We start from the raw sequence: 12,008 nt of genomic DNA on the forward strand, positions 1-12,008 counted from the left end.
AAACAGCAAAAAAATGCAAAAAATGCTTGTGTCATTAAGTGAAAGACAAGCTTCTGAAGCTCTGTCCTTAAGGGGTTAAATACTAAAATAATTTCTCAGTTTCATAACAAAAAACAGTTTCCATATCTAGCCACACTTTAATCAGTAATTAATTGCTTTAATGCTAGCTAATGCCTGGTAACATTTTTGTTTATCTTTTATAATGTCAGAGAAGTCTAAAGACAAAAATGAGATCCCCTATGTTCCACTAGTAATGGACCTAAATTAAGTCACACTGGGCGCATCTTTCGGCAGTACAGCGAACCAGTCAGATTGCGCTCAACTCTAGTACTTAGAACTTTATCTACCACCCACCCTCAATCCAGCCTTACAGTGACGTCACTCGTTAGGCGCCAAGCGAGCTAATCTCCTCATCCCAGCCAGTGACGTCCCTCGTCAGGCGCCGGAAGTTTAGATATGAATGTAGAGAATTGTACCTTGTAGACAGGAATGTGACAGTCTTGCCAACGTTTTTGCCCTAAACTTCCTTAGTGCACGTTAATAACCGGTTTTCACCTCGTACCACCTTCTCTCTATGTATTACTCTACCTCTGAGAGTTTGTAATCTGTATAATCTGACATTGACTTGCATGCCTACCCCCTGCCTGTCAGCCCTACACTAATCTCACTGCACTGCACAGTGTTACTGTATGGATATACAGGATCTCCCCTCTTGTTTGGTTAAATTGTAGCATACCCTTACAATTACAGACTCTGTATATTCAGCCTCTTTCTTACACACATTATTATATTTTTTATGGTAACCATGCTTTTCACCACTTAGCCAAGCTGCCAGTATACTGATCATTTTAATTTCAACACTATTAATTAAACAGAATATCTTAGTCAGAAATTGTATAAACTTCCTCAATGCGGTCCCTCAGTTATGTCCAGCGTGCAATTCTAGAATTCAGTGGCTCTCTTTTCCCTCATGGATTATGCTTGGGTGATGCTGATAATGACTCGGTAAATGGAGATAAATATTGGGATTTGTGGAAATTGTAGAATATGTACACTTTCACTCTTTCAGTGCCTGGGAAATTCTGTTCCACACTACCTAATAAAACATTTTATTATGGTTGCATGCTACTGCAATTGAGGCATTTTCTAGAAGTGTAAACATTTTAAAGAGAGATCTGGTATATTGTAAATTAATAGAATGATTTGTTTTTGGAATTGGTGTTCAAGCAAAGTGTTTAATTTGGTTCTCTCATTTCTCTAGCTGAATGAACTAGTGATTGGAGATACCAGTGGGAAGCTACATGTCTATAAGAATGACCAAAGTAAACCTTGGATTACTCGTTCTTGCACTGGAATGGTGAGTATTCAATCTATATTACCTTCCGAAACATCCATGAGTATATCATATTTTAAATGCTCTTTGAGTATGACTTCTGGTTTAATGCTGCCTTTTTAATGTTCTTTCCTAGTTGACATGTGTTGGTGTAGGAGATGTCTGCAATAAAGGCAAGGTATGTCACTATCAGTGTCAATCATTTTTAAATTGCTTTCTTAACTATATAGGTGCCTATTTTAGATTGAGCAGACATTTTTTGTTCTTATATTCTTATATCATCTTTTAAGTACATGTATGGCCTATATCAGACTCTGATTGAGATAAAGATATATATCTCTTATACAAGTTAGATTTACAAACTGAAGTGTTGACTTTTTATTTTTGAGCAAATAAATGTTATATTATTTATATAATATATAAGACACAAGTCCTTGTGGTGCAATCTGGTATTGGCTTTTATCTATCTATCTATATATCTATCTATATATCTATCTCTATTGTGCCAAAACCTTTTTTTTTTTTATTGGACTAAGATGATATTTAAAAGACAAGCTTTCGAGAGTTTTAATCTCTGATTCAGGTTTGAAGCAATACATATCATTGCATACTGCAATTCTCTGCTATTTTGGCATCTTGTCTACTGGACTAATACGGCTAATCAAATTATCTATCTATCTATCTATTTATCTATCAATCATATTCTGCTGCTGCCATTCCCCCTTCAAGGGCTTCATACATTGGAAGTTAAAGGGCCACTATAGGCACCCAGACCACTTCAGCTCAATGAAGTGGTCTGGGTGCCAGATCCCTCTAGGATTAACCCTTTCTGCTGTAAACATAGCAGTTTCATAGAAACTGCTATGTTTACTTTAGGGTTAATCCAGCCTCTATTGGCTGTCTCACTGACAGCCGCTAGAGGTGCTTCCGCGCTTCTCACTGTGATTTTCACAGTGAGAAGACGCTGCTGTCCATAGGAAAGCATTGAGAATGCTTTCCTATGAGACTGGCTGAATGCGCGCGCGGCTCTTGACGCGCATGCGCTTTCAGCCATGACGGCAGAAGGAGATTCCCCAGCACCGAGGGAGCCCGGTGCTGGGAAAAGGTAAGATTTTAACCCCTTCCTCACCCTAGAGCCCGGCAGGCGGGGGGCGCTGAGGGCGGGGGCACTCTCAGGGCACTATAGTGCCAGGAAAACGAGTACCGTATATACTCGAGTATAAGTCGACCCGAATATAAGTCGAGACCCCTAATTTTACCCCCCAAAAATGGGAAAACTTTTTGACTCAAGTATAAGACCAGGGTGGGAAATGCAGCAGCTACTGGTAAATTTCTAAATAAAATTATATCCCCCCAAAAATATATTAATTGAATATTTATTTACAGTGTGTGTATATAATGAATGCAGTGTGTGTATGAATTCAGTGTGTGTGTGTGTGTGTGTGTGTGTGTGTATGAATTCAGTGTGTGTGTGTGATGCAGTGTGTGTTTGTGTATGTGATGCAGAGCCTTGGTGGGGGGGTGGGCATTTTTATTATTTTCTTTTTAATTATAATTTATTTTTATTTTTGTTATATATATTTTTTTTTTTTTTTTTTTATATATTATTAATATTTTATTATTATTTAAATTTTTATTTAATTTTTTGTCGCCCCTCCCTGCTTAATTCCTGGCCAGGGAGGGGGGCTCTCATTCTCTGGTGGTCCAGTGGTGTGCACTGTGTAGGAGGGGGCTGGCAGGAAGCGTTTATTTACCTTTCCTGCAGCTCCTGTCAGCTCCCTTCTCTCTCCTCCGGTCAGCTCCACTGCAAGTCTCGCGGTAACCCGTGGCAACGCTCTGACCCCGCGGCTCTCGCAAGACTTGCAGTGGGAGCTGACCGGAGGACAGAGAAGGGTGCTGACAGGAGCTGCAGGAAAGGTAAGTAAATGCTTCCTGCCAGCCCCCAACAGGACCGCCGGGCTTGTAATGAGCCGGCGGTCCTGGTCTGTATATGGCAATGTAAGTTGCCATAATACAGACATTAACTCGAGTATAAGTCGAGTGAGGGTTTTTTCAGCACAAAAAATGTGCTGAAAAACTCTACTTATACTCGAGTATATACGGTATGTTTTCCTGGCACTATAGTGGTCCTTTAAAGCTTTAGCATTTGAAACACTTCATTAAAGGGAAACTCCAGTGCCAGGAAAATGATCCGTTTTCCTGGCACTGGAGGGTCCCTCTCCCTCCCACCCCCAATCCCCAGTTGCTGAAGGGGTGAAAACCCCTTCAGTGACTTACCAGAGGCAGCGACAGGTCCCACGTTGCTGCTTCCTCCTCCCCCGCCGCTCCTCCTTCTGCTTACGTCGGCCGGTGGGCGAGACTGATCTCGCCCGCCGGCCGAGGAGACCTAATGCGCATGCACGGCAATGCCGCGCATGCGCATTAGCGCACCCCATAGGAAAGCATTGAAAATGAATTTCAGTGCTTCCCTATGGGGAATAGAGCGACGCTGGAGGTCCTCACACAGCGTGAGGACGTCCAGCGACGCTCTAGCACAGAAAACCTGTGCTATAGAGCAGGAAGTGTCCTCTAGTGGCTGTCTAATAGACAGCCACTAGAGGAGGACTTAACCCTGCAAGGTAATTATTGCAGTTTAAAAAAAACTGCAATAATTACACTTGCACGGTTAAGGGTAGTGGGAGTTGGCACCCAGACCACTCCAATGAGCAGAAGTGGTCTGGGTGCCTGGAGTGTCCCTTTAAGTGCTGTGAAGGTGTAGGGCATTTCTCGACGGTCAGTTGTAGTGGTGAGTTGGTGCCAGTTTATACTCCTTCCAATTAAATGACTTAGTTTATCAGTGATTTGTGTTTTTCATCATTTGTTAGGGCTGTTGAAATAACGTTTGTTTTTTCGGTAATGTCATGTTATCGTAGAGCTTATGTTTTTTCTCTAACAACATGCCTTACAGAATTTTGTGATTGCTGTCAGTGCTGAAGGTTGGTTTCACCTCTTTGATCTGAGCTCCAAACCTGATGCCACATGGGATACTGCAATTGGAGAAGATCAGAAAGCAGTATACATGCAGCATCTCCCCGCTAATACCAAGCTTGTTCTGATCAGCGATATAGGTAGGAGAACAAATATGTAGACTGTTTTTATTATGGATGCAGACAGGGAATGTCTGTCTTAAATGCATGGCTATGTATTTGTATAGATGCATTTTATTTATAGAGGGTTATTCACTAAACTCAGAATTTTCACGATTTAAATCTGAATGGTTAGCCTATGTTAAAGGGACAGTTCAGGCCTTTAACAACTTGATCTTATTAATATTACAATTCCTACAGTCCTCCCGTCCTACCCCTCAAAACCCTTTATTTCACTAAACAGAAGGCTTGGAAGCATGGCCTCAAGCCACGCCTCCAAGCCCTCTGGGTATGAGAGCTGGCAATCTTACTTTCCAGCTCTCATACCATGATGTCACAGTTGTCCATAGAGAATCATTGAATACAAGAGAAAATGGTATGCTCATCGCGGTGAGCGCTGCGCATGTGCCTATGTTCCGCGATGCTCCCCTTTGAGGAATATTGATAGGCCGTCGTCCTGGAGGCACTCCTCCTGGATTTTACAACCTGAGTAGGTGACTGTGGTAGTGCAAATCAAGAATCGGCGCTAGAGTGAAGGTGAGTAATTAGATTTATTTTAATTCACTAGGGGAGTGGGAGCCTTATTAGTAAGGGACATCAGGAATGTAGCATTAGAAACACAGATATGTATTACTAATGGTTTAGTGTTACTTTAAAGTAGCTGATCTGAGAAAATTCTTAATCTCAGCTATTGTTACAACATGATTTTGTTTTACCTCTGTTTTGCCAATGAGACATCTAATTGAAATCTAAAGTTAGATTTTGTATAAATTCAATACACTGGTATTGCAAGATTTTATAAGTTGAGTGCAATACAATATAAAAATAGGTCACTAAGAGTATTCATTATAAATATTCTGTTGTAGTTAAAATCATACCCCACTAGGGGTAAATATATTATGCAGTTGCATCTCAGAATTATTGCTCTAGGTTTATGTAAACCGGTGGTATTTTGTTCCGCTTTATAGTTTAATGTAGGCTTTGGTGTTATGTACCACCTAGAAACCTGCAATATATATAGCATTGCTAGTTTCCTGCATAGAGGATATAGTGCTTTAAATCAGTATGGAAAAAAGGGCGGCATGACGTAAGCATGTGTGACGTTGCATGTACGGAGCTGCCGACACGGGAAAGGCGAGGAGAGACTCCATGAAAGCAAGCTATCCGCCACCCGTCTAATGCCTGATAACCAATGCCTAAAGTTAAAGAGCGTGTAGCAGTGGAGATCGACCGTTGGATTGACGAAGTTTAAAAAGTCCAACGCTCAGACGAAGAAGAGGGTTATGAAAAAATTGGAGTGAAATATCAGGGCAGAAAAAGAGCCAGCAGCAGCCACGCTAACAATTATTTCCTCCCTGAAAAGAGCTATCCAACCAAACAATGGAACGATAAGTATAATCTACGGAAAACCAAATATTGTTGGTAACTGATTACATATATGGGAGTGTGTACAGTACAGTGAAGTGTGTTACATACTAAAACAGGATCAGTAAGCCAATATACTGGTTCTGAGATTAAAAGGGAAGTGGAAGGAATCGTGAAAAAAGATAAAATAAATACGAAAATAAATACATTTATTTAAAGTAACAGAACAGCATTTAACTTCCCAAATATTTGGAGTACATACTCCTAAAATTAGAAGCTAACAACATCAAAGATAGCCAAGAAATTTAATTTAATAAAGTCTAAGGCTTGGATGAAAGAAAAGTTTACTCAGGAAATATAGCTAACAGCTGCTACTTTAATAATTAATTCTGCCCTGATCGAGGTATCTGATCACAAGTATTGATGTAATTGTTGGCACATATAAGAGAAGGTGCAAGGAATCTTGCAGTTTACTAAAAAAGACTTAACAAACCAACACACTTCTGCTGATCATAAGGAAAGGTGGAAAAAGGAAAAAATAAAACAAAAATTATTTATAATTAAAGCAACAGAACAAAAGTTGAACTCCCCTAAGAGGAAGGGAATAAAGAGAAAGAATACTAACTAGACGTGAGAAATGCACAATTAGGAGAGAGAGAAAAAAGAAAACAAGGAAGGAAAGAGGAAAGTAAAGGGAAAGAAAATTCATTATGGCACCAAAAAAAGACAAAACAGCTAACGGAAATAAAAAAAAAAAAAAAAAAAAAAACTTTAAATGTATTTTACTCTCCAAAAAGCAGTAATGAAATGCCTGAATTACTAAGGAAATCCTTATCCCCCGGAATGTAACAATCGCAATAAACATATTTGGTCGAACAAATACCGGCTGCTGCTTTTACGGTGGGAGCTCCATCAGTTATAACTCAAGAAAGTTTGGAATTGTCATTAAAAAATGTTTACAATAAAATAAAGCAGGTTCTTAACGAGAGTGTAATGGATCTTAAAAAAGAAATGACAACGATGATGGAGAAAATAGAACATCAAGCAACAACAATAACACAAATTAATGTGGAAATAATTCAATCTCTTCAAACACAAAATACTCTACTTAGAAGTCTGAAAAGTAAACTAGAAGTCAACCTAAGAGATATTGAAGACAGAATGTGGAGAAATAATATCCGAATTAAAGGCATCTCCGAAGACATATGGAAAATTTTTTAGCCTTATCTATCAATCCATCAGAAACTGGCAATTTCCCCTTTGAAAGATACCACAGAATACGGAATCCTCCCCAGATTAAAAATCAACCTAGAGACGTCATCATAAGATTTGTAAACCGCAAGTTTAAAGATCTTCTTCTACAGAAAATTAGGAAGAATCCAATAAAAGAAAAATACATTTTCAGGACTACAAGTATATCCAGATTTCTCAGCTGCTACAAGACTTCAAGGGAAACAATTCTCAGATATGACTTTACGGCTAAGGAATATGGCAATTCCCTACAAATGGGGTTTTCCAACAAAAATCATAATCAACAAGGAGGGAAGAAACATTTACATTACTGATCCCCAGGAAGATCTTCTAAAATTGGGGATAGAATAAATACGATGGTGGACAGCCTTTTTTCCTTTTTTTTTTATTTTTATATATATATATATATATATATATATATATATATATATACGAATATAAATACCATGTTAATCACTATAGTGAGCCCAATAAAGAGGCTCTTGAATACGGATCACGGCACGATTTATAAACAAGTCACAAATATAAATTAACAATGGTAGGATTAGAATTTTTTAAAATAATTTAACAGATGAATATTATGAAATATAATTGGGATACACATCTAATTGAAATCTAAAGTTAGATTTTGTATAAATTCAATACACTGGTATTGCAAGATTTTATAAGTTGAGTACAATACAATATAAAAATAGGTCACTAAATGGTATTAGTAGAAGGAGAAAATAAGGGGGGGGGAAGAGACATTTTTTGAATGTTGAACTTGCATTTTATAATGAATTTTTTTTCTTTTTTTGGAGAATACTTTTACCACTATACCCTTTTTGATGAGTTGGGCAGTGGATGTTTTAACACTGTGTTCAAACGGCTTTTATTCGTGTCATCGGATACGTATAACAATGCGATAAGATAGTAAAATAGGAGACACGCAGGTCTCGCAACAGTGGGAGCAGCCATATAAATATAAAGTGATGAACACCAAAACAATATTAGCAAGTAAAAGGTAGTACAGTAGCAACATTGTTAGCTTCGTTACAGTACATGTAGTAAATATGCAAACATCTGTATCCTATAATCGGTTGCAAAAGGGTAGGTTTATCAATTCTGTGTGAGCCAGATAGTGACTGTGTAGTGTATGGACAAGATACGCCAGTCATCATAATGGCCGTGTACAGCCGAGGAGTATCTTTGAAGCGGATAGGGGCTATTATAACATCTGTGGTAAGGTTGACCTGAAGAGATAAGTCAGAGAGGAGACTCGTCGTCCTATAAATTATTGAGGGATGATGGGTTTCTATTGGGTCCCATTGCCTCGCGCGGGCCCTATTTTGTCGTGCGGGCGGTGAAATCTGTAGGTTCAGTCTATAGTGGAGGGCAGCAATGATTTAGCGGAGCATCCGCATGGCACTTGAGGCCCCAGCCCATCTTACCCTACTAGTAGACTGTTGGTGAAACTAGTGTGCACGGGCAATGGGGACAAATTATTGCGTGGGGTCAGGGAAAGAGAGCCAGTGGTGTAGAAAAGAGAGCACAGTAACAGAAGGTGATATGGAAGAGAGAGAGGAGGGAAGAGAGAGAGAGAATAAGGAGAGGAAGAGGAAAAGAAAAAAAAAAAAAAAAAAAAAGGGGGAGGGGGGGTGGGAGTGGGGGGAGGGGATGTGGGACCGAGGTGTTCCGCGTAATGAGGTGCCACTCGTCCAGGGGCGCAGGTGGATGAGGGGGGGGTGTAAAGGGGCACCCTTCACGGGCCACGCCCCCGCCCATCCCCCCCACCCCGCCCCGCCACGTAAGAAAGCCACGGCCGCCACCTCTCGGTATGCTTCTCCTCCATACCTATCAATGAAGCGTGGATCGATTCCGCCCTATATATCTCCTCCACCCTTTCCATCCAGAGACCTATCGTCGGGGTTACATCTTGCTTCCAGTGTAATGGGATCAGAGCCTTGGCGGCGTTCAACAGGTGTCGGAGTATAGATCTTCTATACACCCCGATGGTGTCTGGTGTAGAGTGTAGTAGAGCCACCTCTCTATCGAATCCACCGTCCGACCCCAGTATTTCCTCCGTTCGCCGTTTGATCTCGTCCCAGAATGGCGTGATGCGTGGGCATTCCCACCAGATATGCAGGATCGTTCCACGTCCCTCCCCACATCTCCAGCAAGTGTCAGGTACCGCCGGAAAGATCCTGTGTAGGCTGTCAGGCGTTCTGTACCAGAACGACAGGAGCTTATAATTAGTTTCCTGATAGCCGGAGCTAGAGGAGCATTTGTGGTGCAGGACCAGGATTTTTTCCCATTGAGTCGCGGTGAATGATATACCCAGGATGCGTTCCCAGCGTCGGCGAAAGGTGTCCGCGTTCTCCAGATGGCCTGTAAGGAGATGCTGGTAAATGAGGGACGTGGGTTTGGCTAGGTTGGTCCGTCGGTCACAGAGTGTCTCAAACCACGTCAGGTCTCTATGTAGAGATTCTCTGTGTGGTAGGGTTTGGTAAAAATGTGTAATTTGTGTGTAGCGGAAGATTTGCATTGCGGACGGTTGGTCGTTGTCTATCAATTCCCGTAATGGTATTACGCCTGTGTTATTCAGCAATCTATGGATGGAGAGGGATTCTACCCCTCCTAGGATACTCCAGGATGCTGGTGGTAGTCCACCTCCTATGTGTGGGTTATGTGACAGCTGTATCAGCGGGCTCGGCGTTGGAGACAGTTGCGGTAGTTTTCTGATGGTGTCCCATGTTTTTAGTGTTTGTGCCACTGTGGAGGGGCAGTCATGGGGCGACATCGGAGGTCTCTTCGAGTTCCATACCGTAGTGAGAAGAGACGACCCCATGTGGCTCTTATCTAGTTCAATCCATTGTTTGTGTGCTGGATGAGTATGCCATTCCAAGATCCGTTGTAGCACTGTAGCATGATGGTATTTGCGAAGGTCCGGGAGTACAGTTCCACCCCACGCTCGTGGCAGGCATAGGATCTCCTGTCTGAGTCTCGCCTGTCGTCCGCTCCACACAAATCGTATCATAGCGGTCCGGAGCGATTGAAAGTACGCCGTCGGTAGGGCTAGAGGTATCGTTTGGAAGAGGTATAGGATCCGGGACAATATATTCATTTTCAGGATGGCTATGCGGCCGAACCATGAAATATATGGGTACGACCACGCCTGTAAATCCCGGCTTATTCTTTGCAGCAAGGGTAGGAAGTTTGTCCGGTACATGTCTCCTAGATCCCTATTAAGGGCGATGCCCAGGTATTGCATGTGGTTCGGGCACCATCTGAACGGGAATTGGCGCTTCAATGCGTCGACCTGCGCCGGAGAGGCCGAAATGTTAAGCACCTCACATTTAGGTATATTCAGTTTAAATCCCGATATCTCCCCGTAGGACTCAAATGCCGACATCAAGTGAGGCAGGGTGGTCTCGGGCTTATTGATGATGAATAAAAGATCGTCCGCATACGCCGCCACTTTGTGGGTGACGTCCTTGTTGGGAAATCCGAGGATCTCATCCGATCTGCGCACAGCTTCCAGGAACGGTTCAAGGGTGAGGGCGAAGTGCATGGGGGAGAGCGGGCATCCCTGCCGCGTTCCGTTCCGGATCTGAAAGGGTTCGGTGAGTGCACCGTTTACTCTTACTTTGGCGCTTGGGCAATGATACAGCGCACCTATCCACTTCATTATGTTCTCCCCAAAGCCCATCTCCTGCAGCGTAGCCGTAAGGAATGACCAGTTTACCCGGTCGAATGCTTTCTCAGCATCCGTGGAGAGCAATAGAAGGTTATCATTTGACCGTCTCGCCAGATGTTGGATGGATTGGACTCTGAGAGTGCTATCTCTGGCCTCACGCCCGGGTATGAAGCCTGTGTGGTCTGGGTGGACCAATGTCGGCAGAAGGCCTCCGATCCTGATGGACAGTATCTTGGTCAGCAGTTTTATATCTACATTGAGTAGGGAGATAGGTCTATAGCTGCTGCAGAGTTCGGGATCCTTCCCCGGCTTCGGGAGAACCGTGATGGTAGCAGCCAGTGATTCCTGGTGGAATCGAGCGTCTCCGATGAGAGCGTTGAATGCATTAGCGAGTTTTGGGATTAAGATGTGCTGGAATTTCTTATAATAGTCTAAGGTGAAGCCGTCCGGACCTGGAGCGCGCCCTGTTTTAGCTGCTTTGATCGCTCCTGCTACCTCCGCCTCTGTGATCGGTATCTCCAAGTCCTCCGATTCCCCTCGTTGCAATCTCGGCCCCACATAGGTCTCGATATAGTTCCGCATTTTTTCGTTTCTATCCGCTATCTCCTGTGGCTGCGTCGGTTGCGGAATGTTATACAGTGAGGAGTAGAACGTCCGAAATTCCGAGGCGATCTTATCCGGGAATTGTGTAGTAGTACCATCAGCTTGCCGTATTCTGTTGACCTGGGCTAGTCCCTGTGGACCTTTAAGCATCCTGGCCAGTAGCCTCCCTCCTTTGTTAGCATGCTGGTAAAAGCAGGCCTTCGTGCGTTGCAATGAACGATAATGACAGGTCGTCATGTGCGTCTGTAGTTGTCTCCGGGCTTCTAGTAATTCCGCGTATGTCGACTCGAGTTGTGATCTCTTATGTTGTGCCTCGAGTGTGGATATGCGGTCCAGAAGGTCGGTCATGTGTCGCTGTGATTCCCTCCTCTTTTTGGAAGCGATGTGCATTAGTGTGCCTCGGATAACGCTTTTATGCGCCTCCCAGATCGTGGTCGCGAGTTGGTCCTCCGTTGTGTTGAGCGTAAAATATGTATTGAGTTCCTCGGACACCTGTTCCCTGATTGTCGGGTCTAGTAGTAGCGAATCTTGGAGCCTCCATGTCCATGAGGTCGGGCGCATCCTTGGGGAATCTATCGTCAAAGTGACGGGGCCATGGTCTGACCACTGTGCAGCCCCTATCTCCGCCGTTTGAATTGTCGACAATCGTTCTTGT

The 12,008-nt window shown here is 42.9% G+C and overlaps 1 protein-coding gene across 1 annotated transcript in view; it reads left to right on the forward strand.

The window, feature by feature from the left end:
• Nucleotides 1–445: 445 nt before the first annotated feature.
• The window catches only part of ITFG2 (integrin alpha FG-GAP repeat containing 2), a 72,216-nt gene continuing 60,653 nt past the window's right edge, over nucleotides 446–12,008 (forward strand). Inside the window, exons 1-4 of the mRNA XM_063447747.1 lie at nucleotides 446–1,005; nucleotides 1,262–1,357; nucleotides 1,470–1,511; nucleotides 4,281–4,440. Of these exons, the coding sequence (XP_063303817.1) occupies nucleotides 910–1,005; nucleotides 1,262–1,357; nucleotides 1,470–1,511; nucleotides 4,281–4,440 (394 nt within the window). The 5' untranslated portion in view covers nucleotides 446–909. The remainder of the gene's footprint in view (nucleotides 1,006–1,261; nucleotides 1,358–1,469; nucleotides 1,512–4,280; nucleotides 4,441–12,008) is intronic.

Source organism: Pelobates fuscus, chromosome 3 (genome assembly GCF_036172605.1).
Source record: "Pelobates fuscus isolate aPelFus1 chromosome 3, aPelFus1.pri, whole genome shotgun sequence".
NCBI lineage: Eukaryota > Metazoa > Chordata > Amphibia > Anura > Pelobatidae > Pelobates > Pelobates fuscus.